Here is a 25,083-nt window from a genome sequence, read left to right as displayed (position 1 = left end):
TTGTGTTAGTACGGATATAGCTAGTCTCGATTATTATTTCCAAGGTCCTTGCAGCTCTCGTTTAATTGTGCATTCTATCATATCAGCTCTACACCCGTATATCCGTGCTACGTAGTATCCAAAACCAGGTCCATCAACTCAAACGACCTCGTTATCTCCTCCATCAACAGAAATCGTCATCATCAGGGCCATGACGAGCTTATTAATCCTGCCCAAGAAAACCTTGTCCTCCATCAGCCTCCAACTGCGATAACACCTCCCCAGCTTCTCATTGGACCTCTCGGCTAATTTTAGTGGCCGTCGGTCTACGTTACCCGTCGGAAAACTGCCACACAGACCCCCTGAAGCTCCCCTGTAAGCAGCAAAAAACTAGCCGGAAATGGCCACATTGGGACATTTTCTGTCTCGCGGAGTTTCCTGATTCATGCAGCCAGCGGGCGTCATGAAATTCAGCTCGGATTGTGTCATGGCCCGCAGGAGCTAGAACCGCAGCTTCTTTCTTATAAGCTGGCCAAGCCCGGGGTAGTTTAGTTCCTGGGGTAATTTCATTGTAATTACGAACTGAGCAAGATGTCTACCAACGAGCAGCTTTACGAAAAGATCTCCCAGTCTGTCACTCATCATGAGCAGGACTTTGCAGACATTTGCAAAAAGGTACACGACACCACCTCGACAGCTTTGGGGGAGCTTCTCTAATGTCTGTAGATCCATGAGAACCCGGAGCTCAACTACAAGGAGTTCAAAGCCCACGACAACATCTCCGATCTCATGCAGCGTCTCGGCTATCACGTCAAACGCTCCGCCTACGGCATCCAAACCTCGTTCGAAGTCGAATCCGGCCAGGGCGGCAAACTCATCGTCTTCAACGCAGAATACGACGCTCTTCCCGGTCTCGGCCATGCTTGTGGCCACAACCTCATCGCAACAAGCTCCATCGCCGCATTCATCGCCACCGCCGAAACAATACGCTCCCTCGACATCCCCGGCCGCGTTCGTCTCCTCGGAACACCAGCTGAAGAAGGTGGCGGAGGAAAAGTCCACCTTATTAAAGCTGGTGCCTACGAAGGCGTAGATGCGTGTCTTATGGCTCATCCGACAGGGAGACTGTCGCCGCAGGGGGAGAAGAATATAGATGGCGTTTCGGCAGCGAGGTCGAGTGCGAGGAGACAGATCAAAGTGGCATTTACAGGGCAGAATGCTCACGCGGGGAATACGCCGTGGCACGGGAAAAATGCGCTCGATGCGGTTGTTTCGTCATACGTGAATATTTCGCTACTGAGACAGCAGATTCAACCTACAGAGCGAATTCACGGTGTTATTAGAAATGGAGGTGCTGAGCCAAATATCATTCCTGATTCAACAAATTTGGAGTATTATCTGAGAGCTGCTGGGGCTGATCAGATCAAGGAGCTCACGGGGAGGGTAGAGGCTTGTTTTAAAGCTGGGGCGATCGCTACGGGCTGCCAAGTACAGTGCAGTTGCGAATCGTGAGTCAAAGTTACTGCATGGACCGTGGAAGTCTTATTAACGGACTCGCAGAGATCAAGACTACATGGAGCTTCGACCGAACATGTCCATGTCGAATGAGTTTACAAAGCACATGCAAGCCTTTGGACGAGATTACATCGGAGACGCAAACCAACCACCAATGGGCGCATCAACGGACATGGGTAAGTCCACTGCCACTTCTTTGCTCAGCCCTACTGACCTTCCTAGGCAACGTCACATACTGCGTCCCAGGTATTCACCCCATGTTCGCTGTCGGAACAGAAGATCCTTTGGTGCAACCTCATACACCAAAGTTTGCAGAGGCAGCTGGAACAAGAGAAGCGTTTGAGAGAGCTTTGGATTGTGCAAAGGGATTAGCAGCTACAGCTTGCGAGATGCTGCTTCAGACTGAGTTGATGGATCAAGCGAGGGATGAGTTTAAGAGGGATGTTGAACCGATTGGTTATAGACTTTAGATCACTTGAATGATGAGATAATGAAGCCTTGGTTATACTCTTATGTCATCTTAATTCCGTCGTTATCAAAGAGGCGGCGATATCGCGTTGTAATTCCTTTTTGAGCCACCGTTGATACCGCCCATGTGATAAGACCGCATATGCATGTCTCTGTCGATGAAGATAATGCATCGTCATTATCTACGCCGCGGAACCATGATGGGCAACCATCGGCGTACTAACACCCACCCAATATTCGCCATCCCCCGCATTCCGGCGCTACCCAAAGAGTCGGGTCCGTCGCAGCAACACTATCGCCTAGCCGAGTCAGCCAATCGGCAACGCCAGAACCCTGCTTTGCCGACTGGACCAATTAGCATGTAACGATACCCGAGCTGGAGAAACTAGCAGTACGGCTCTTTCCAACGGGTAGTGAAATAACTTCAACTTTTCAGACGTGAATGGTATCTCCCTCCTTGATCAAAACGTCAGTGCTGAGATAGTATCCCCAGACTTATCTTGAGTTTATGCGGGGGTGGAGACAGCTTGGGATCAAGAGATAAAGCCACTGGTCTAGATGCTCCCTTAGACATCTACTTAACTGGCTTCCAGTCCTCCCTACTCAATCAATCTTCAACTCTTCTTCATTCTCTTGTTTCAACACTTACAAGATATTCTTCGACACTATGGCTTCTGATAGAGAGGACAAGACCAACTTCCCGGCTCAGGACCCTGATGCGAAGATGGGTGAGACGCTGAGCCTTCAGGGGTCGATGCAGGTTGCGGAGGAGGGAGTCGATAACCACTATAGGGGGAAAAAAGTCCTGAGAAGGATTGATCTTTGGTAAGTTTTCCTTCAACTAGAGATGAAGAGTGCTAACGTTGGTGTCCAGCTTGATGCCTCTTCTTCTTGTGTCATACACACTGCAGTTCCTTGACAAGCAGTCACTCAACTTTGCTTCCATCATGGGCATTATCGACGATTTGGTCAGTATACATCGATATAGAGGTACTCCGCGTTCACTAACAAGAGTAGGACCTCGTTGGATCAAGATACAGCTGGTGCAGCAGCGCCTTCTACTTTGGCTACCTTGCCTTCAGCTACCCAGCGTCCTGGCTAATGGTTCGTCTGCCCCTGGGCAAGTACCTCGCTGGATCAAGGTAACCATTTCCCCAATCTTGCACGATTCTCCCGCTAACATATTGTAGTCTCGCTTGGGCCATCATCCTCTGCTGCCACGCCGCAGTCCAAACCTTTCCCGGTCTCCTCGTCGCTCGCTTCTTCCTTGGTGTAGCAGAAGCTTCCATCTCGCCTGGTTTCTCCCTCATTACTGGAATGTGGTACAAACGTGAGGAACAGCCTTTCCGACACGGTATCTGGTTCTTGGGTAATGCCATTGCTACTTCCTTTGGTGGGCTGTTGGCGTACGGTATCGCTCACATTGGCGGTGCTCTTGAGTCTTGGAGAGTAAGCGCCCCCATCTGTGCTGAGTAACAACCACTGACTCCTTTACGCAGTGGCTCTTCATCATCTTCGGTCTCATCACTCTCGCCTGGGCCATCGTGCTCGCTATATTCCTCCCCGACACCCCCGACAACGCACGATTCCTTGACCAACAACAACGTATTGATGCCGTCGATCGTATTCGAAGTAACCAAACTGGCATGAAGAACAACAGCTTCAAGTGGGAACAAGTTCGCGAGGTCATCAAGGATCCCAATGTCCTTCTGTTGATGGTGTTTCAAATTGCCTTCAGCATCCCTAACGGTGCACATACCACAGTAAGTGATCCCCGTACTCGACTGTAGCAATTATCTGACACCTTGTAGTTCAGTAGTCTTGTCATGGCCGGCTTTGGCTTCAGCCGTTTCCAGGTCTACCTCCTCAACATGCCCATGGGTGCCATCCTTGCTTTCTTCGCTCTCGGATCAACATACCTTTGCAGTCGTTTCAACGGCTACAGAACCATTATCGGCGCATGCCTCAGCTTGATCAGGTAAGCATCTCCGACCTCGTGTGACTTCGCCATCTAACTATTACAGTTTGGCTGGCTCGCTTCTTGTTCGCTACGGCCCCAACCAAGGAAGTCGACTCTTTGGACTGTGGATCTTTGTCGCGTTCGCCGCTGGTTTCCCCATTTCCCTGTCCATGGTGGCTTCCAACGTCGCTGGCTTTACCAAGAAAAGTGTCGCCGCCGCGATGATGTTCATGGCATATACCACCGGTAATATCATCGGCCCTTTTCTATTCTTTGCCCGTGAGGCACCTGAGTACTCGGTAAGTCAACCAGTCATTCTGTGATGACACTCTTTACTTGGAACGAAGCTGATATCATGACTCTAGAGCGGTTTCTTGGCGACGACGATCTGCTTTGGCATTTCTACCGTGACTATGATCGTTCTCCGATTCGTGCTGATTGCCGAGAATAAGCGACGAGATGAGCTCCAACAGACGAGCTCTGGTCTTGAGGATGATACGGAGCATCTCGAGATTTCTGATGTCACTGACAGGAAGAATCTCAACTTCCGTTATGTTTACTAAACATAGAAGGTAGATTAATTGGGGGCAGTTCATCGTAGCTAGATAGTCATTATTCATAGTCCAAGCAAACGCAAATTATTCTTCAACAGCCATTGCTTCACATCTGGCATACACCCAGACGTTGTGATTAAATTCTCAACGCAGCGGCTCATGTCGTATAATTTACCAACCTTCACCACACCAGAATTACACAAGCTGAAGGGTTAATTTCCGAACTAGTCTTCGGACCGTAACGTCTAGACACAGGTCACTGCACTTTACACGCAGCAAGCCAAGGTTCACATCATCGGGATCGAGCTCCTAATGCAGCTAATAAACTCCGGGACAAATGTTTGGGGTAGTCCAAAAGTCTTTATTCGTGACTGTGCTTCCCGACTTTCCTCCCAATCCGGATGGTCTGAAGCCACTACCCAGATCACATCGGTTGGACAGTCGCAGATCACTGTCGGGTGTTTAGACCCCTGACCGTATGACCGACCATCGATTCCCCGTTGAATGACTTGGGTGATATTTGTAAATATAAGACAGGAGCTCATGCACTCCTTTGTTCTCAGGTCAACAATTCTTTCGTCCGTCAATCAAGTTACGGTCAATAATTCACTATGAGACCTCACACCTTCGCAGCCCATTTTCTTGCAGCCGCGTTTAGCACCGCTTTTCTCATCACAGACGAGGGCGTCAGATGCCGCAGCGGTCCAACGACAAGTCATGCTATCCAGAGACAGTTTGTCAAGGGTACTGATGTGACCATCACCTGCCAGATTGAGGGCACCAACATTGAAGGCAACGCCCTCTGGGACAAGACGACGTTCGGGTGCTACGTGTCCGACTACTATGTCGCTACAGGATCAAGCGGGTACGTGACTTCGAAGTGCCGTTCGTGTAGACCGCCCAAGTCGAATGCGGCGACTGTCAATCTCATCGCCAACTTCGAGGGCTTCAGGCCCGATGTTTGTGAGTAAAGTCTCGGAGATAATTGTTCCTTGGACTGAGGCTGATGGTTTCCAGACAACGATCCTACCGGAAATCCGACAGTGGGGTATGGCCATCTGTGTGACGCACCCCAGTGCAGGGAAGTCAAGTATCCCATTCCGCTTTCTGTCGCGAATGGAAAGAAACTGCTGGCAGATGACATGAAGGTTCGTTCTGGTCGCTAGCAGAAAGGCTCTTCATCACTAATCATGTTCGCCTCTGCAGGATTTTGAAGTCTGTATCACAGCCATGCTCAACAGCAAAGCAAAGCTCAACAGAAACCAATACGGTGCCCTCACAAGTTGGGCTTTCAACATGGGCTGCGGCAATGCTCAATCTTCTGCTCTTGTTGGGCGTCTGAACAACGGGGAAGATCCCAATACTGTAATCTCCCAAGAGCTTCCTCACTGGGTGTATGCCAGTGGCCAACGCCTTCCGGGCTTGGTTCGTCGAAGAGATGCTGAGATTGAGCTGGCTCAGAAGCCGACTCGCCGTAGAGCTTTACCGAAGATATGCTAAGTCCTGTAGTGATCATTTCAGGCCTTCTTAGGTTGACGGATAACTTATGTCAGCTGGGAGACCGGAACTAGACGTCAAACGGGGGCTGAACAGGAGCAAGGTGCTGGGATACTTGTTTTGTTGCACTTGGTATCTCGTATTGTCAGGAAATCTCTCCAGAGCTAAACTTTGAGCATGCATCATCCACCATCCCTTGCCCAATTGCAACCTGATAGCTCTCCGATTTCGTAGCAACCCATGGCATCAACATCCTATGCGCCTCAATTGTCACAATCCCATATACCTCCCAGTTGTCATCCCCCGAACTCGACGGTGTAGCTGTACTGGGCGTGCTAACAGAATCCGCTGCTGCCTCACTCGGTCTAGGCCTGACATACCACTGCGTCCAGCTTATCACACCCGCAGGCGCATCTGCCCTCGATACAATTCCATTCGGCACTCTTTGGAAGATAATCGGCCATTTTAAATCCCTCTGAACCCCCGGTCCGAGTCGCATGACCTCATAAGCCTGATAACAACAGAGACTTTGTCCTGGATCTGATGAGTCGAAGAATCGATCATTGGCGACGAGTGCATAGTCTAAACCTGATTTTTCCCATGATCTCATGCCAGGATTGTGGCGTAACACAGGCTCGTATGTCTGTATGTAGTCGAGGACAGATTGGTGAGGGATGTGGCGGGGTATTGGGACGTTGACGAAGCAGTGGTGCTGCGAGCGCATGCTCGCTTATATCGCTGCGAACTAGAATCCGTCAGACACTGCATGGTAGCGGATTGGTCGTTTCCAGCAATCTTACGACGAATGAGAACCCTGGTTGTCCCTCGATTGAATGAGGCTCAAGTAAAGTGACAAATAGATGGCGCCTGAGAACCAAGTGGCGTGTCTAGCGTAGGGAAACACGTTATCCGGTGTGGCAGTGAGGAGCATTGATGACTGTTTCAGAGATTGATAACAGAAGAATGACGAAGTCATCGCCAAGATTCAAGTTCGGAGTCGCCCAAGGCCCCGAACACGAGCGGCACGACTCAAGCACGCCAGGTTAAGATTGACAGGTCTGTGGGGACGCCATGAGAATCTGACCAATCACCTCGAGACCAAGCACGGCAAATTCCGTTGAATCTATTTATAGATGTTGAAATACCCACCGCTAAATTGAGGGAGGAGAAATCTGGGAACTCATAGCTCCCCATCTAAGATGTCCTTATCTTGCGCCATGAGATAGAATTTCGATGAGCTCATAGTACAGCCAGCCATTTTAGCCGAGACACTAATGAGTATAGGGCGACATCACTCGGTCTATTACCTGTGTTCACCCGAAAGCCATCGTCATACTGTGCTATGTAAGACTTACAGAGTGGATATCAAGACTTAACTGCTCATATAAATAGGATGAAACTTGATCTTGATCTATGGATGTTTTCTTTTTATCTGCAGTTCGTCAGGTTTAGATTAATTGTATAGAATACTAACCCTGGCTGGTAAGCACTAGATAAAAGCTCTAGGATAAGAATAATACCCTATACCAAAGACAATGTCATTATGTAGGCAGTTAACAAAACGAGTATAACTTAAAATTAACTGATGGGATTGCTTCTCCTTAGCAGTCCAGCTCTTTTATGTAAGTTTGTAAGATAATAATAGTTTAATATCCTAAGATACTTCGTGCAGGGCCTAGTGCCGATTGGAATCAGCTTAGCATCGCGGAAGTGCGTTAACAGATCAGATTGGGAGACATAGAAGAGCGTATATCAACGTGGTCTCCTTGTTTAAAAGTGAGAAGAGCGACTACTCTGATTCAAGAATAAATTTATAGTAAATATACAGTGATTTTATTTTTGGTCTTTGAAAGACTTTAAATGAGTAAAAAAAAATAGATCTAACTGCATCATCAATTGACGATAAGTCTCTCCAGCCGGTTTCACCAAGTAGCATCCAATAACCATTCCTAAAGTAAAGTCCCAAGCTATGAGATCCGACAAGCGTGTCAATCCAGTATAGTCGCCGAGAATATCGGCGACCGTTCGTGATCCATGTCCCTGGCGGGGGAGTGACCCGTCACCACCCTCCCAGTGTGAGCCCGATGAGGGAATCCGAACTTTGAGCGTGCTTAGCGTCAGGTAGTCGAACGGCTTGAACTGAGAAAAGTGACTCATCAAGATAGAATTGAGATGGACGTGCACCTTGAAGTGCAAAAGGGCCAACCTCGCGATGTCAGTACAGCACGTTGGGGTAAGGGGGATGTGGCCTACCGCTGGTAGGACTCGCGGATCATTGGACTTGGGTTTCGATCGTCGATCGCCTTTTGATCATATACTCCCATGGATTGGAACAACAGCTATACCTGCTTGCTGTGAAACAAGAGGGATGGAAATGTCTCTACCCCACGGTAGGTGCAGATAATCAGGGAAATAAGAAGAACCTGGAATGTAGGGAGGAACTCAGCGCGAGGACCAGATGAGTCAGTAGCTGACACGGGAAGTTTGAACTATATGAGTATCAGATAACTGATGTCTAACAGGAATTCTTGATCTCACGAGCTGTTCATAAAGAGTCTTCAGCAAGGCATCGTGATAAAATCGGGCTTTGTCCCTGGTCTCTGGAGTGTCGAGCACGCACAGTCCAGCTGTTAAAACGACAGCCGTCAGTTCTGGAGGAGATTCTGATTGCAAGAAAGTTCTTTTATGCAGTAGAGGCCAATGGGGGTGAAAGTGCAAAAAGTAAGACGATTCATGCTCGTTCCGAAATGATTCTTGGAGTAGCTGCATGGCTGGATTTGAAGCCAGATTTAGACCCTGAAGTTCTGTGCCAAGAAAAGAGTCCAATGTATTCGCAGGAGAGTCGCTCAGCTCATACACAGGTACAGTTTCTTGTGATTCAGGCACTGTCTCTTCTGTTGATGGTTCTTCCTCTTCTTGTAGAACGCCTTGGCCAAGCGGATGGCTGATTGTCTCGTGGCGTTTGAGCAGATCACTTGAGGTTTCAGCGTGTAGAAGCCAGGACTGAGACAGACCGAAGCACCCACCTTCGATTAAAAGTAGCTGGGCATAGGCTGCATGCAAATGAGCGCAAGTTTAAGTGATCCCTCTCATGGCGTAGGAGATGCTCCTTCTTCTTGTGTGACCGCTCGCATCCCGTATAGTTGCAGTAGAATCGGGATAGGTCAGAAGACATTTGAGATCTAGAATATGATAAGTTGATCTAGAACTGCTCGTGAGACGCGATGTGGGATGGAGGGTGCTTATTCTTTGTTCAGCGTATCTCATCGCAGCCTTTCTCGCAGGAATGTCAAAAACTGTAGTCTGGGGATCGAGGTAGGTCTTGAGATTACCCCAATAATCAAGAAAGAAGCCATTTGCAACTGCGGTCCATTCCAGGTCGGTCTTCTCCAGTGCATCAAAGAGAGACAGCTTGGCTGCGGCATTGAAGAACCAAGAATGCTCCGGACGATACTTGACTCCCCAGACGCTGGGGATATATCGTTTGGTAGCTTTGGACTTCGCAGCGGCTTGGATAAGACCAATCTCCAGTTCAGGAGGTGTATGTCCACTTAGTGCGGCAACCACGACGTCGACGTGGTTATCCTCGAGCAAGCTTGTGATGCCATCGGGATTGGAGTAATCAATGGGCAGAATGCGTGCTCCGAGCTCCCTTCGGCTCAAGATGATGACCTCAAAATTGCCATCTGCGATGGTCTCTTCAGCGATGAAGCGGCCAACACTGCCAGTACCTCCTGCAATAGCTACAACAGGCATGATGAATGGTGTTGAAGACAAGATATAAACAGCGATGTGTAAATCTGTTCTGTAGTTTTAAATAAATTGTATCTTGGTTTATATGCTTGTATATCGGACTGTGGAGGCTTGTGCTGGTGCTACTGGCTGACAAAGGATCCGGGGTCTCCACAAGCAACATCCCACATCGTTCCCCCCTCGTCACCAGGTCCTGGGTCTTGTTGATATCTGATTCAGCTATTAATCCTGAGCTTAGTAATAGAGGATTTCAGAACCCTCAGGTGCTGATTCAAAGCTTGGCTCCATACTTCTACGATATCTGTATCCCTCTGTAGCAAAGCATCCACGAAGTTATCGACCTGAGTAGTTTGAATAAGGAGGTCAACGACTGTACATTCCTAGACCTAATACCACTTCTTATTTGATTTAGAACAGGCCATTTTGGTTCTTCCACTCTGACTTGGGGGGAACCGGGGCGGCAGTATCCCAGTGCTCCGTAAAAACGCCCTTTTCATACCGAAGTATCTCTACCACTCTCATGCCATCAGTTCCATCATAAGCCTCCACATGAATGTGGGCAACTACGAATTGCCCATCAACAAGAATGCGCTTCCAGTTGCACTTAAAAGGTCTGTTGGGGTCTGTGGTTTCTCTCTCAGCAAATTCGATGATAGACTCTCTTCCAGTCCCAAGTGTTGGGTTATGCTGGATGTAATCCTCAGAGACTAATTCGCGGGTGCGGGCGTAGTCATGGTATACGAAAGTGGCTAAGAAAAGCTCAATGAGTGCTCTGCCAGCTTTAATTTGTTCATCAGTCTGCGTAGGTTGATCAATAAGGTGCTCGTTCCAGGTCTTTTCGACGTCGGCAAGAAGTGCGTCTCTTGACATAATGATAAGAGGAAGTAGCAAGCGGATTTAGATAAGAGCTATATGCTATTTATAATAGTTGACCTGGAAAAGCTTTGAGAATAAGTAATAAGTTCTCATAAGATTAAAAACAACTAAACTTACTCTGTCTTTTTAAATGTTACAAGCCTAGTAAAGATAGTTCGGGTGGGTGGAGGGTAGGTGGACCCGAAGAAGCAAAATTCCGATTTATAAGATTGCATTACCGATATGATCTGCGCGGAGCCGATTTACCAAGATTCAGATCGGAAAACGTGATCGGAAAACGTGGGGTACCGCTGTTTAAAGCCCAGTCCCGACAACAAAACAATATATGATGATTGAAGAATAATTTGTTAACCTTATTTGGGTTACGTTGCGATTTGTCATATTCGATTTTGAAACCATCATGCGAATCATGGATCCATTTCAACCTGGCTTGCACAATGAGGTTTATCCATTCGTTCACCCTTTCAAATTCAAGGCATCGTTGCAAGACAAAGTGACACTAATTACAGGTAAGTATCAATAGGGGTTACCCTTAGTTCTCCTCACAATGCTGATTTGAAGTTTGGGCCAGGGTCGACTGGAACAATCGGTCGGGCACTGGCAGAGTGCTTCTCTATTGCCGGGGCTAATCTGGTCCTTGTTTATAACCGAAATGAACCTTCTCCTGACTTCCTGGATAGATGTCGAACTCTCGGTGCCGCAGCTGTCACACCCATTCAATGCAATGTGTCCGACTTGGACAGCTGCCAGAATCTCATAAAGGAAGTAAGTAATGCCTCACTGTTTCACCCAATTGATTATATTAAGTAACCAACTAAACTCAATCTTCAAGGCGGAAAGTACCTTGGGCAATATCGACATACTTATCAACAATGCTGGAGTGGATAGTATAGGACCGGTTCGCTGACAGCCAAATCCGACAAGCCTGACTTTGCTGACAATGCTCGACCCATCCAGATGCACGAAAAAGACCCCACAGCTATCCTTCAAGACTGGGCTATCAATTTAAATGGCCCTATGTATTTGATGCGTCTAGTTATGCCAAGCTTTATCCAGGCCGGAAGTGGCACTATAATCAACATAGCCTCTAGAGGCGGAACGGTCAATATCCCCTTTAACACCACTTACTGTGCTAGCAAAGCCGCACTGATACGACTTACCAGCTGCTGGCAAGCGGAATTGGAACTGGGAGGTCATGATGGGATTCAGATGTATTCCATCCATCCAGGTGCCGTGCCCTCACAGATGACATCTGCAGGTATTTTGCTCCTTTATGAAATAATGCATACCTCTTTTCTAACTTTCCATAAAGCCAATTTAGATGAGATAATGGGTCAATACCCCCATGTCCTCAAGGTAATGGCTCAAGTGTTGGAGGGCTTCAAAGATTCTCCTTATTTGAGTGGTATGGTATCAGTGGCTTTGGCCACTGGTATTGCAAAGGATTGCCTAAATGGAAGATACTTTGATGTCCAACAGGATCTAGAGCATGTAATCACGCAGGCTCAAGCTCTGAAAGCTAATCCGGACCTTTACACGTTGCAAGTGGGATTCCTAGGTGGCTTACCCAATGACGGAGGGACAGAAAATATATCTCCAGAGAAATCCTTTATTTTTCCTGGGTATTAATTGCTCAGTAATTAGTCCAGGCATTTCAAGCCAACCAGATCAATTTACTTGCTGTTGGCATTCAAGAGAAGAACGAGGACTCTTCTGTATCTCATTTACATTCATATAATCTGATTAAGTTTGCGATATGTCGGGCAGAACCCAGAATACTAACAGTAGACTCTGAACGTCAGGTTCCCTGAGTTTGCATTTATGCGGAAATGTGGACTCCCGAACCTGAATTCACCCGATCTGCCTCTTGATTGCTTTTGATCAAGGACCCTTAGTGCGCCACAGTTTTTTCAGCACCGGTCTATAGTGGGCACGGTTTATCACGGTGTTATGTTATGCGACAATAAGTTGTAATCTAGTAAATGGTTATGCTGCCTATGTATTAAAATCGAGGGTGGCTGGTCTATCATGGTGGCAGGACCTGGCTCGATAAACCTTACAGCAAACTTATTTATGTGGAGCTCTTGGTATTTACATATAGTAAAGTAAAAATATAGGTAGATGCCTTGTTTCCAAGGTCCAGATGCCCAGCATAACTCTAAGCATAACGTTAAGCTTTGCGTTATGGCAGCTATCCGAGCTTCCCGGACCACTCAGAGCACTGGAATATCTGAGCCCACTAGTTGGTTATGGGGTTTGAGCTTAAAGGCAACGTGACGATTGATATCTATCCCTGGCCGTGAACAGGTTTATAAGAAAGCCTCATCCCAGGCCCTTGGGTCTTCATCTCTACATACTATCCTACTTCAATTAAGAAGCACTAGCAATTATCCCCCTAACGTATAATTATGGCAAACACAAACAAAAGCATCGGAACTGACGCCAAAGTAACAATGGAGATTGATCCATCAGCTTCTGGTACAATTGTCCAAGTTGTATTGGCCGCTGAATCGACTTTTAATATCCTTTTGGCTATCCCCATGGTATTCAACGCAGAAAGATCCTTCAAACGAATGTACTCGTCCGATGACCTGTCTGGGGCGCCTCACGCTGTCCCTATGATGCAACTGTTCGGCATCAGCCTAGCAGCCATGACGGTGCCGATAGCACTTGGAATCCCAAATAAAGCTGGAGCGGTAGAAACGAGGAGGATCACATATCAGACGCTAGCATCCTTTGAGGCTATGGCTTTACCGCTCTTGTTTTGGCAGGCTTGCCCTGTAGGGGAGGCCGGTAGTGGGATTTATCCTACCAAGCTGACTTGGGGCTCTGGGTTGGCCATGGGTGTCATGTTAGGGTTTAGGGTTTTCGTGTTGTTTATGAAACCGGAATGGATGGGCAAATACAAAGCGAAGAGGGTAGGCTGAGCTGAGGGGGGGTTGTAAATAAGTTCAGCAACGTGGGATAGTCACCTTTATGGCTTTTCTTATCCACCACATAGATAAGGGTTTATAGAGTAAGACTGATGTATTATATTATGTTATTATTTGATAAAAAAGACAGATGCCTGTATACAAGAGTGCCCTTATTGGATTACTTATAGTTAGGGTTAGGTACAGTGATGACTAAAGATGTGTTTTGTGACCTAGAACCAGTAGTAAATTGGCTGTTAAGTCAAATTTCTGAACGTGCGGCCTGCCGAGGACCCCGAGATCTGCGGAAGTGACATCCCACATCGCTCCGCCCCACGCCTAATCCGGGGCTTTGATCTCCAACGTTCGGTGTTTGGGTAGATATGTATCTCGCGGAGTTACTGGACAAGGCTGCGGGCTTGGGCCTCAAGCGGAGTTTATGACCAGTGGTGAAACTCCGCAAGTACGTTACAGGAGAACAGAACATGTCGTATTCTTCGACATAAGGCATTTCGAGCTGCCATTTGGAAAGCAACGCAATAAATAACACATCAGGCACTTATGAATATACCTCAAGAATAGAATTGTTCTTATCTGCCACTCTGAAGCTAGGAAAGACCGTTGTCATAAGTTTGTAGCGTTAAGTGTCTGACTGCTAGGTACTCGCTATGAAACGTAGACCAGTGACAACTGACAACTCCTTAAGGCTCATGCAATACAGGCTGGATATCTCGCTACACAGTAAGAGACAACGCCTTCTCTCTGATATACCTTTGCGTTCTCGGATTTACGTAGCTCACCCAGGCGGTGGCGTTTCCCTTTGGGGAACCAGAAAAAGTATACACCGCCGCCTGCAGAACCATCAGCAGGGATTGAATGAGGGGTAAACTTTCTTGTAAACGTGATACCACGGCCCGAGATACGGAAAACAACGTCTCTGAAGTCCAAATCGTCAAAGTTAGTCACATTAACAACGACATGTCTATCGCTGACTTTGACATCCAAGTAGGCATCCGCGATATTTGGATCGTTTGTGACGGGCCTTCCTTTGCGTTTTGACGGGATAACCCCTGCACGATATGCAGCTCGCTGTGCTATGGGGCTTGTTCCATTTGCATGGGGCGCAAGGTAGTTTCGTAGGAACTTGTTGTTGCGCCTTCCAGAATGATTTGGGAACCCATCTAGGACCTCGTTGTCTATGACTCCGAGCTTACCCCAGTTATCAATTACAGTGTTCCCTCGGTTTGTCAGCGTTTCTTGTAGCGTTTATAATGTGTGAACATACATCCGGTGAGCTGTTCTGGTATCCAATCGTTGGGAGCATAATACTTTCCTGAGGTGAACCCCAGATTGTTGAACCAGGTGATATTTCTTGAGGCTTCATCTGTTCCGAGTATCAGTAAACGGTAGAACGATTTATGTGAGTTACGTGCCAGGGTATAGGGCTTGCCACCGTGCGTCATAAATGAAGTTAGATGACACCGTTGTGTTTGGCGACCTTGATAGCGTGTACACGCCTCCAAAATCAGTATGAGATTGACCAAAATGATGGATCAAATTTCCCTCAATCAAATTGTTCTTCATAACCGTGGGTGTTTCATAGATCGGCTGGTATTTATAAAGGCCCCGCTGGACGTACTCCGGGCTCCCTCCTTCATCATTGCTTCCCCAGCCTAGAACCTATTAGCAGCCTTACTCGTCATAGAGGAACAAGCCATACCATAACCATGACAAATACCGCTATATGGCTGGTTATAAACATCGTTGTGTGTTATGGAAGAGAATTGCGTGTATGTAAAAAGAATGGGGACGGTGGATGACCACAGGACTGAATTGTTATTGAAAATGTTGTTGGAGGCGTGAATGTTTGACACAAGCATCTGCGGCTGCGATGGGTGGTGTGCATCGGCTTGTATACCCCCAACGGTGATACTATTCCCCATCACCTGTGTGAAATAATTGTCGTCAATATGAATGTTATTCACCCCGAGCCCAACGCCCGTCAAGTGCGCATTCTTGTCATTTCCTACACCGATGCCTCCAGCTCCAAGCTCTCGAAAAGTACAAGACTCTATGGTGATGTTGTATGCCACGCTGACTTGAATCGCGCTAGGCATCTGCCACCAATGGGGCCTCGAAGCTTCAAAATTAGGCCACAGACTATCATTTCCCATGTAACCACCAGTCTGCTGATCTACGTAGCCATAAGTATCTGGCCTTAGCCAAGTGCTGTGCTTGAAAGTAATTCCTTTAAAGTGCAAGTCGTGAATTGGCTCTTTATAGGTTCCTCCAACGACCATGAGGACTTCTTCGATCCCAAGATAGGTAGTTGCGGTAGCCATATCTTCGCCTTCCAATGGTTTCAAATAGATAATCGACTCATTTCTGTCAAGGTAGAATTGACCGTCTTCAGTAAGCAAGGATTTGACGTTCTGAATCCAGACGCCTCCAAAACGGCTCTGCGATTTGGTCATAGCCGATGAGTTGATTGGCCCATATATTCCTTTTCATCCCAAGGACGCGATTGCCAACCTTTTCGATTGGCGCAATCCGATCGGTAAAGGAATTTATTGCCCGAACCTCGCCATTCTCAATGCCTGGGGTTTCCATGATCCAGTCATAATCCGACCTGTTCCAGGTCATTCCGACTTTAGTGTACTCGAAATCTGTGCGATTTTGGATCCGTCGTCGGGCATACTGAGCAGCCAATCCGTTTATGTAGAGGTTACGGGATTTCGTCCCCTTCGGGACGGAAGCAGACCACATCCCGTTCTTGCCTTTAGTCCAATTACTGATCTCATGTCCTCCAGAGATGATGGTGTCGGAGCCAGCCCATGTCACCGTGAAGCCATTGACACCGGAGTCTTCAGTGCTGAATATGATGGGCTCGTCAATTACCCAAGTACCTGGGCCAAGGTGGACAGTGATGTCATCCTTCGCCAACGGAATGAGTTCACGGACAAGCTCTTGTGCTTTTTTAATAGTCTTTACAGGCTTCTCGGCTGACCCAGGATTATAATCCTGTCCCTTCCGATTAATGAAGATGTCTACTGCCACTGATAAGCGGACAGCAATGAAGAAAATAGAGTGTAATCGCATCCTGATAATTATACGTTATGTGGAAGAGAAGAATGGTTTGTCGATTGACTTTTCGTCTTGAGCTTACTATCCACGACATATATGCTGCCAATGCATTGGAAAAGCCTAATGACCTCGGAATTTAGGCAAAATGCTGCCCCTCAATCTAAGGCTTGTAGTTTGTCCGTGATCAGCATGCTCATGTAGCATACTTGGTGTATAACCGAGCGAGTCGTATAATAGTGGGATGAAGTTCTGGAGACAAGTTATAATGAGCGATCTTTAATCTCTTCCACCAATAGCTAGCCCTACTCGAAAATAGGGTTTGTTTTAATTAACCGACGGAAATTTAGATAAATGCACACATGGCATGTTGGGTACGCCTAAATACATGTGTTTGTAAAGAAACTCAGTCTTGTAGAAATTCCCCGCACCTACAGAGATATGCAGCTTAGGCCACTCCAGACATGACATAACTAGGTGGACTTGTTTAATCAGGAAACAAGTCAGTTCCAAGATAATTTATAGCCTGCTTTGGCTACAATACTCAAATAACCATTCAGATTAAGAATATCAAGCCCTGGCTACTTATGGGTAAGATAAGCCAAGTATCTTACAATACTTTAGAGAGCACTAAAGCTCCTATGTTTAGATTTATTCTTCTATTAAGGCAAACGGAGATAAGCTTACTTCCAGTCAAGGATTCAGATCCTACCGTATATATAAATAGCATATTACCCCTCTCTGACCCTAATCACAAGCTCCTTTCCTTGCATGCTTTTGTAAAGGATTAACATCGGCAGTCTACGCAATATGTCAACTATAAGACCCTATCAGATCAACATACCGGACTCCAAGCTTGAGCGGCTCAAGCAGAAGCTGGCACTGGCGGACTTTCCTGCGGATAACAATCAGTCTTGGGAGCAAGGAGCACCAGTTGGTGATGTCAAAAGATTGGCGAAAACATGGCAGACAACCTTTGACTGGCGCGCTGTTGAGTACAGTCTCAACAAGCTGCCCCATTACATTGCATCTCTCAATGTTGGAAATTTTGGAGCCCTGGACGTGCATTTCATCCACAAGAGAAGTACTCGCGTAGACGCCATCCCTCTCCTGTTTCTCCACGGTTGGCCGGGGAGCTTCATTGAAGTGACCAGAATCCTCGATCCTCTGGTCTACGAAAATAGTAGCCCCAGCTTTCATGTTATTGCACCGAGTCTGATTGATTTCGGGTTCTCTTCGGCGAGTAAAGTACTCGCTCCTCTGAATTAGCAGTCGATGTCATGTGCTGATATTTCGGCAGCCCGGTTTCAAAGTTGAAGATCACGCAAAGCTCTACGACAGACTAATGAATGAACTCGGATATGAGAAATATGGTATGGGTTTTTCGAAAGTGGATGTAGGCACCGCAAATCTAATGAGTCACAGCTATCCAAGCCGGCGACGTTGGAAGCATTATTGCGCGTTAAATGGCAACATCATTCGGCAACTCTCGCTGCATGGCTCTTCACACCAACACGCCTCTGCCCAGCGAGCCAAGGGAAGATACCCACCCGGATTTGTACAATCAGTTACGAGAAAATCCCCTCACCGAAGCCGAGCTAAAAGCGCTCGTACGTGCAGGCGAGGTTTCAAAGGTCGGCATGGGATACTACAATATCCAGTCAACAAAACCAACGACAATCGGATTTTCTCTCCGTGATAGCCCAGTCGGATTGCTCGCATGGATGTACGAAAAGCTCGTTCAATGGAGCGATGCGTATGAGTGGACTGATGAGGAAATACTCACCTGGTTGAGCATCTATTGGTTCTCTACTGCGGGACCCGATGCGCCGAGTAAGCTCTACTACTCCTTTGAGCAATCAGATCCTATCGCATTTGCTGCTGCTGGGACTTTCATCGATTTACCCCTGAGTATCTCTCGATTCACAAATGATCTTGTCCTGTTGCCCAAGCTATGGAATCAATCTCTTGGTCCGGTCGATTTCCAAAAGGAGCATGAGCGCGGTGGTCACTTTGCGGCATGGGAACAAGCGAGTGCTATAGTTGGGGATCTGCGGTTAATGTTTGGGAGTTCTGACGTTAAACAGAGATTTAGGAACAGCCTTCAAGATAGGACTACTGTTTGATTTATTATGAAGGGGCTTGCGAAAATTGTATCAAGTTCAGCTCGTCAAGTCTCGTTGTATTTACTGGCTACGTTAGTCGCAACCGGCTTCGCCTTTAATTATTTAGCTAGTACGGGAACCATTAATCTCAAAACTATTCAGCTGTTTCAAAATCCTGCTTATAAGTAGAATTAGCCAAGTGCCGAGGGTTAATTTTGACTTGCATAAAGCGTTAAAGTGCTGCTCATCTTAAGCGGAATGTAGACTGCGTTGACAAGTTGATCAAAGAAGACTGCTTCAACAAACAGGCCGGGTAGATGATGATTTATACTTTAATAGTCTCAGGCAGGAAGAATTACAGGGGCGTTGAAATTACACTGACGCACTAATCATCAGCCAATAACACCGCGACCTGAAGCGCTGAGCACCAGTGCCACTCCAGCCTGATGATCAGTTATCCAGCTGATCGACATTCTTACACCGGAAAACCGGTATTTTGCAATGTACTCAGGTGAAGATCTATCTCAAGATTTTCGACACTGACATCGCTATGTTTCCCACCATGTTCGAACCGCCGTTTACTCCAGAACATTCCTTGCTTGGGGATGAGCAGAGCGGGTACGTACCAGGATTCCCCTGCGTCCCGCGTCACGGCAGCAATCAAATCAAAAAGCTACTTATGTCTGAGTTTTGCTCAGACGACCTAGATCAAGTTTCGGATAAGCTCTGGTGGATGTCAAAACAAGATAGCACAAATATATGGCCACTGCATCGACAATTACTTCAAGGCCGGTCGATCGTCGTGACAGAGAACCCAAAGCTACATCTCGTATGGATCAACGACCGTGTTTTCATCAAGCCTCTTCCACGATTCGTCGGGTCCCACGGCTTCTGGAGAGAACATCTTTGCAGTAACAATACGAGCGACGACGTGCGTATTCGACGCGCAGCCTTGGGTTATCTACGCACATACTTCTTTCTCATCCAGCATGAATCAGACTTTCGCATCGCCAAGGATCCTACTCTTTGTCTCATCCCAGAAGGTATCTCTTGGGAGCAGTTCTGCGACTTCACATCTGATTTTGATAAGATCCTGGATGAGGAAGTCTCCCTACGCTATGCCTACGGTCAAATCCGCCTCACTCGCCTTAACTTTTATGCTCCGATCATTCTGCACAAGTCCTACTTCCAGAGAATTGACTTCCAATACGGACAGTATTTCGCTCGTTTCTACGCGCCGATTTTATTCGTATTTGGAATTACCTCTGTGACTTTGAGTGGACTACAGGTGGTGGCCTCACTCGAAACAGGTGGCGGTGCCAACTGGCAGGGGCTGGCGCTTGGTGTCAGCGTTTTGGCGATCTTGGTCTCCTTTGGCCTTCTCACTGGGCTTGGGGTTCTGCTGTCTTGGAAAATTGCTAAAGAGTGGAAATTCGCTATCAAAGAAAGGCGCCGTTTGGTGAGGACTGAACGAGTCGTGGTCTGATAGCAAAGTACAATACATCCTTTATCATTGTCCTCTTTTTTCAAAAGGATCTGACTTGTTGAGTTAGCACTGTGACGTTAGTGGCGCAGAGTCGGTGAAGCTGCAGTCACCGAGAATTGCACTTCTGCCTATTTTCAACCCTCCCCTGCATGGCTGCGGAAGTTATCATTCGCCGAGGACCCATCCACCCCTAACTCATGCATACAAGGCATTCTGGGCACCTACTCCAGCTTTTCAGCCGCAGACGAAGTCCTGATACGCCCTCCTCATCTCTCTCTCCGACTCAAAGTTTTCGATCCTTTTCCCTCAGTCTTATTCGAGCATATACATGTTAACCCGCAGCGCAGGCAGCATCCGCAATGGCAGCAGCTAGCCACAAAAGCTTCAGACTACGGGGCATTCCGCGTGATTGCGAGACTCGGAGTGAGGTCTGCAGCCTTATTCAGAAAACTCTCGCACTCGAGCCTAGCGCCAGTCCTACTGTCTACTCGCTTGCATGTTCCCCCACCGATCCCAATAGCAAGATCGCTACACTCAGCTTTCCTTCAATTCCAGAATGTTTATCCGATCGCACAAAGATTGAGTGGAGTTTTAACCTATCCGACGGTAACGACATCGATTTCAGCAGGTCTCTTGCTTTCGACACACACTTTACAGGTTTCACGCCTTTTCATCGCACAAGCAATAACGATTGCCATATTGAGTAAGTTGACCAGAATCTGTCCACCAATATATTTTTTCTAACGTTCCTCACTAGCTTGGTTGCAGTTTGTGGCCTTGGGGGGCATGCCTTGGGTTCATTCAAGGAAAAGAATGGCCGCTTCGTTTGGCTTCGGGATGCGCTTCCATCAGACATCCCGAACGCAAGGATTTTAACTTATGGATATGATACGAAGCTCTCCAAGAGCAGCGCCTTCCAAAATTTGACAGATCTAGGACGGGCACTGCAGATTGACCTTGAGGACATTTATGTATTTGACCAAATATTTCCCCTTTGTTTTCAACAGCTAATGCCGAAGAGGACCCGAACCAACCTCGTTCGATACTTTTCATCGGACATAGCCTGGGTGGACTTGTCGTCAAAGAGGTGAGTAATCGAAAAGTGCTTCAGAAGGCCTATCAATTAACGCCCGTTAGACCGTCCGATTACTACAAGAAGAGCCTCTTGGATCCGACTTTCTAATTTTGAACGCCGTTTCCGGTTTTGCCTTCTTTGGGGTCCCCCATCGAGGCTTGGAAGTCAAGTGTTTGATCCCTTTAGTAAAGGATAACCCCAACCGGGCACTACTCGAATCTCTAAACAAGAATTCGTCACTTCTCGATCATCTACAGAATGACTTTAGCAAAATATCAAAAGCGAGGGGCTTTTTTGTTGTGTCGTTCTATGAGACAGAGAAGTCCCCTACCGCAGTTTGGGTGAGTTGTCTACACGTCGAGAAACATTGTCTGTTCTTAACACCGCTGTTAGATTGATGGAAAATGGGACATGTCTGGTCCTAGCGAATTGCTGGTAGAGGTATTCTCGGCAACATGCGGTTGTCAAAAGCAGCATCCCATCAACCGCAACCACTCTGAGATGGTAAAATATAGCGGTGTACATGATCAATTGTACCGAAGAGTGTTGATCGCACTCCGTCCCATAATTGGTATTACACGAGGACGGCCTGGCATTGGAGGTATAAGAGAAGGGCCACAAGGTTCGATGCCAGATTTTAATGTGTAAATGCTCAATATACTTACATGTCTTCCAGCTTGTGTTCAACTTTCAGTTGACGATCAGGGTATGAGCCAAGATAGAAAGCTGTTACGTGTCGCTGATACGAAGTAGAATCCCTGAAATCGCTATCATTCCCTGAGCAAGAGCACAGATATTCCGAGATCTCTTACGCGAGCGACACTTGCGACTGGCTTCTAGAAGACTACAACTATCAGAAATGGATGAATGCGGCTCGTGGGCTCTTCTGGATTAAAGGATGTCCTGGAACAGGCAAATCAGTCATCATGAAATTTGCAGTTGATACAATGAGCCGCAGGAAGTCTGGGGAAATTATTGCTTCCTTGTTTATCCATGGACGCGGCATAGAACTACAACGGACACCTTTAGGCATATTTCGCGCTTTGCTGAATTCTTTACTCATGTCGTTTCCAAAATACCTCGCGGAGTTCACAGAAGCCTTCCAAGATAAAGAGAAGCGGTACGGATCATATGACCAGAAGAACGGCTGGAGATGGAATGAAAAGGAATTGGAGAAATTCCTATCCCGACTCTTAATAGAGGGGACCAAAGAGATACCGGTTGTCATATTCATTGACGCGCTTGATGAGTGTGGGGAACATGCCAAAGGCCTACTGTTATTTCTCAAGAGCCTCGTTGAGAATGCGGAGCGACAGGGATCCATGGTCAAGATCTGCTTTTCGTCGAGGCATTTCCCGATACTTGGTCATGAGACGATGGCGAGGGTCTATGTGGAAGAGAAGAATGACCAGGATATCAGACTTGTTATTGGAGGCCGACTCAAGGAGATTCAACCACTGGAGAGGCGGCGAGAGATCGAGAAAGAGATCTTGTTGAAGGCCCATGGAAGCTTCCAATGGGCCATACTCGTCACAAACATGGTACTAGAGGAAGACGTGGCTGGGGCCAGAACCGAGGATCTACTTAATATCATTTCGACAACTCCACCAGACCCCGACGAACTGTACGATGCCATATTGAAGGGGGCGACCAAGGATAAGCACAGCCAGATGGCCAAGCTATTTTACTGGGTTGTCTATGAAAAACGACCCTGATCAGCCCAAGAGCTTCGAGAGGCACTCGCTACTGACAAAGACATGCCCTATAAATAGTCTCGGAGCTCAGATCTCATGGCACTTGGTCAGATTGCGTATCACAGTTCCAGATGCGTGTCCGGCATATATCTAGGGGCCTTGTGGAGTTCCAGAATCGTGACGTCTATGAGCAATATGAGCCCAATGGTGAAGAATGGAGCAGAGAAGCTCAGTTCATACATCAGTCGGCTGCAGATTTTGTTGCACAGAAGTTTCTCACCAATATTGACGGAGGGTCACCATCCAGGTCTCCGGGTGGAGCCGGCCACTATGAAATCTCAAGGTCTTTTCTCAGATATTTGACCTTAGAAGAAGTCCTTAACGCAAACATTCTATCTAGAGGGAAACTCTCAGCGACATTTCCCCTAATGCCATACGGAGTGACATTCATCCTCGACCATGTTAGGGGCGTTGAAGGAGAAACCATTTGCCAGGATGACTTGGTAACACTCATTCAATGAAACCAGAAAGAACGCCTTGAGATGCTCGCAAAGATATGGAGAATAATGGATCCTGAGGGCACTCATGCACCTAGAGGCTGGCCATTCCCAAGCGCCTCCGTTCTTCACCTCGCAATAGCATTTGGTCCAGCTAGCTTATTGGGTAAGTTGCTTCAGCGTAACAGCTCGCACTTGGACGCCAAGGATGCCGAAGAGAATACACCCCTTCAGCTTGCTTTACGAGAGGACCTTCAGGACTTGGCCCTGATGATACTGGAGCGCTCAAGGACGTGGCAGGCTGAGGATGACACCGTCGCTCCAGAAGACTGGCCAAGTGACATCGTAATACCACGCAGATATCTCGGCCATGTGAACACCACCAATATTGATGGTGAAACGCCTCTGAGCTTAGCCGTGTCCATCAAAGCAGATATGGTAATCAGGGCCTTGATCGACACAGGTTCTGAGATCAGACACGAGAGGTCGCTGCTATTTTATGCCATAAGTCAAGAGGATAAGGCACTAGTATACCAGCTAATGAAAGAGGGTTCGAACCTTGATGGGGCTGTCTTCTTTACAACGCAATGTCTAAATCGGGCCGATGCTAACCGTCACATACTAGAAGAGCTTTTAAAGGCTCTGCTTGAAGGCGGCGGTGATACAAGGAGACCAAAGGGTGCGGAGATTGATCATGCAAACGAGTTCGATGAAGATGAAGAGGATGATGGGGATGAAGAGGCACTCTTTGTCGCTATTCGTGGAGGTAGATCAGCAGCGGTCAATCTCCTGCTATCATACGGCTCTTCCGCAAACATGACAGATCCTGACAATGTATCTCTAATAACTCTAGCTGTTGAGGGTAACCATGAAGATATCGCCATGGCCTTGTTTTGGGATTTGCCTAAAACAATCTTTATAGAGGATTTAGATAGTATATTAGCCTTTAAGGAAATTATATAAACTAATTAGGTTAACTTTATGCTATTATTTATAAAAGCTTTATATTTAAAACCTTTATAATTTATTTAATAATACTTTACTTAAATAAAAACTTCATTTTAATTATAATTAAATCTTTAATAAATAAGCTTTTTTACTTAATATAATTAGCCTATTAAACTTTATTTTTTATAAGTTTTCAAATAATACAATTATTATTAAAAATAATAAATATTTTTTCTTTTTATAAATTTATTATAATATATATTTAGGCTAAATTATATAATACTTTATTAATAATTATTATTTTATTATTTAATAATTTCTTTAATTTATATTAAAAAGTATTCTTTTAGTATTATAAATTATTATAATATTATTTATAAATATTAAATATAAAATAAATAAAGCTTATAAAAATAATATTTTTAATATTACTATTTTAAATCTTTTTATAAAGCCTTTTATAACTATTTTAACTATTAAATTATAGCTATAGCCTTTAAGGTAAGTTTATAATATTATAAAATATAAAATATATTAAAAAATAAAAAAATATTATAAATTATTAATTTATTTATTATTATATTAATTTAATTATAATAAAAGTTATTTTAAAAGTATTATTTTAAGTTCATAAACTTATTTATATTAAGTAGCTTATTTTTAAGTCTTTTATATATTTTAAG

At 46.2% G+C, this 25,083-nt stretch overlaps 13 protein-coding genes across 13 annotated transcripts; 9 read left to right on the top strand and 4 right to left on the bottom strand.

Annotated features, from left to right (window-relative positions):
* Nucleotides 1–570: 570 nt before the first annotated feature.
* Nucleotides 571–1,964, top strand: FMAN_14365 (uncharacterized protein; the record flags this gene model as incomplete). The annotated part of the gene is made up of 4 exons (XM_041825050.1): nt 571–654; nt 706–1,487; nt 1,540–1,670; nt 1,717–1,964. The coding sequence occupies 4 exons, from the start codon at nt 571–573 to the stop codon at nt 1,962–1,964; spliced, it is 1,245 nt and encodes a 414-aa protein (XP_041690469.1).
* Nucleotides 1,965–2,629: 665 nt separating this feature from the next.
* FMAN_14364 (uncharacterized protein) lies at nt 2,630–4,485 on the top strand (the record flags this gene model as incomplete). The annotated part of the gene is made up of 8 exons (XM_041825049.1): nt 2,630–2,787; nt 2,837–2,930; nt 2,980–3,104; nt 3,153–3,411; nt 3,462–3,725; nt 3,774–3,940; nt 3,987–4,221; nt 4,288–4,485. The coding sequence occupies 8 exons, from the start codon at nt 2,630–2,632 to the stop codon at nt 4,483–4,485; spliced, it is 1,500 nt and encodes a 499-aa protein (XP_041690468.1).
* A 602-nt stretch (nt 4,486–5,087) lies between these two features.
* Nucleotides 5,088–5,976, top strand: FMAN_14363 (uncharacterized protein; the record flags this gene model as incomplete). Its single annotated transcript, XM_041825048.1, has 3 exons — nt 5,088–5,439; nt 5,494–5,624; nt 5,683–5,976. The coding sequence occupies 3 exons, from the start codon at nt 5,088–5,090 to the stop codon at nt 5,974–5,976; spliced, it is 777 nt and encodes a 258-aa protein (XP_041690467.1).
* A 142-nt stretch (nt 5,977–6,118) lies between these two features.
* Nucleotides 6,119–6,697, bottom strand: FMAN_14362 (uncharacterized protein; the record flags this gene model as incomplete). The annotated part of the gene is made up of 1 exon (XM_041825047.1): nt 6,119–6,697. The coding sequence occupies one exon, from the start codon at nt 6,695–6,697 to the stop codon at nt 6,119–6,121; it is 579 nt and encodes a 192-aa protein (XP_041690466.1).
* A 2,351-nt stretch (nt 6,698–9,048) lies between these two features.
* FMAN_14361 (uncharacterized protein) lies at nt 9,049–9,729 on the bottom strand (the record flags this gene model as incomplete). Its single annotated transcript, XM_041825046.1, has 1 exon — nt 9,049–9,729. The coding sequence occupies one exon, from the start codon at nt 9,727–9,729 to the stop codon at nt 9,049–9,051; it is 681 nt and encodes a 226-aa protein (XP_041690465.1).
* A 405-nt stretch (nt 9,730–10,134) lies between these two features.
* Nucleotides 10,135–10,596, bottom strand: FMAN_14360 (uncharacterized protein; the record flags this gene model as incomplete). Its single annotated transcript, XM_041825043.1, has 1 exon — nt 10,135–10,596. One exon carries the CDS (start codon nt 10,594–10,596, stop codon nt 10,135–10,137), a length of 462 nt encoding a protein of 153 aa, XP_041690464.1.
* Nucleotides 10,597–11,002: 406 nt separating this feature from the next.
* FMAN_14359 (uncharacterized protein) lies at nt 11,003–12,231 on the top strand (the record flags this gene model as incomplete). Its single annotated transcript, XM_041825042.1, has 5 exons — nt 11,003–11,111; nt 11,174–11,367; nt 11,435–11,500; nt 11,560–11,860; nt 11,915–12,231. The coding sequence occupies 5 exons, from the start codon at nt 11,003–11,005 to the stop codon at nt 12,229–12,231; spliced, it is 987 nt and encodes a 328-aa protein (XP_041690463.1).
* Nucleotides 12,232–13,010: 779 nt separating this feature from the next.
* FMAN_14358 (uncharacterized protein) lies at nt 13,011–13,529 on the top strand (the record flags this gene model as incomplete). Its single annotated transcript, XM_041825041.1, has 1 exon — nt 13,011–13,529. One exon carries the CDS (start codon nt 13,011–13,013, stop codon nt 13,527–13,529), a length of 519 nt encoding a protein of 172 aa, XP_041690462.1.
* Nucleotides 13,530–14,310: 781 nt separating this feature from the next.
* On the bottom strand, nt 14,311–15,988 carry FMAN_14357 (uncharacterized protein; the record flags this gene model as incomplete). Its single annotated transcript, XM_041825040.1, has 5 exons — nt 14,311–14,365; nt 14,416–14,752; nt 14,800–14,898; nt 14,948–15,187; nt 15,235–15,988. The coding sequence occupies 5 exons, from the start codon at nt 15,986–15,988 to the stop codon at nt 14,311–14,313; spliced, it is 1,485 nt and encodes a 494-aa protein (XP_041690461.1).
* Nucleotides 15,989–17,405: 1,417 nt separating this feature from the next.
* On the top strand, nt 17,406–18,294 carry FMAN_14356 (uncharacterized protein; the record flags this gene model as incomplete). Its single annotated transcript, XM_041825039.1, has 2 exons — nt 17,406–17,843; nt 17,896–18,294. The coding sequence occupies 2 exons, from the start codon at nt 17,406–17,408 to the stop codon at nt 18,292–18,294; spliced, it is 837 nt and encodes a 278-aa protein (XP_041690460.1).
* A 968-nt stretch (nt 18,295–19,262) lies between these two features.
* FMAN_14355 (uncharacterized protein) lies at nt 19,263–20,186 on the top strand (the record flags this gene model as incomplete). Its single annotated transcript, XM_041825038.1, has 1 exon — nt 19,263–20,186. The coding sequence occupies one exon, from the start codon at nt 19,263–19,265 to the stop codon at nt 20,184–20,186; it is 924 nt and encodes a 307-aa protein (XP_041690459.1).
* A 359-nt stretch (nt 20,187–20,545) lies between these two features.
* FMAN_14354 (uncharacterized protein) lies at nt 20,546–22,976 on the top strand (the record flags this gene model as incomplete). Its single annotated transcript, XM_041825037.1, has 7 exons — nt 20,546–20,889; nt 20,944–21,157; nt 21,208–21,273; nt 21,324–21,602; nt 21,655–21,883; nt 21,938–21,967; nt 22,015–22,976. 7 exons carry the CDS (start codon nt 20,546–20,548, stop codon nt 22,974–22,976), a joined length of 2,124 nt encoding a protein of 707 aa, XP_041690458.1.
* Nucleotides 22,977–23,521: 545 nt separating this feature from the next.
* Nucleotides 23,522–24,415, top strand: FMAN_14353 (uncharacterized protein; the record flags this gene model as incomplete). The annotated part of the gene is made up of 1 exon (XM_041825036.1): nt 23,522–24,415. One exon carries the CDS (start codon nt 23,522–23,524, stop codon nt 24,413–24,415), a length of 894 nt encoding a protein of 297 aa, XP_041690457.1.
* Between the last annotated feature and the right edge of the window lie 668 nt (nt 24,416–25,083).

Source organism: Fusarium mangiferae (genome assembly GCF_900044065.1).
Source record: "Fusarium mangiferae strain MRC7560 genome assembly, contig: FMAN_scaffold020, whole genome shotgun sequence".
In the NCBI taxonomy this organism is placed as follows: Eukaryota; Fungi; Ascomycota; class Sordariomycetes; order Hypocreales; family Nectriaceae; genus Fusarium; species Fusarium mangiferae.
The sequence above is the reverse complement of the archived record's forward strand: the minus strand, read 5'-3'. Positions and strand labels throughout refer to the sequence as shown.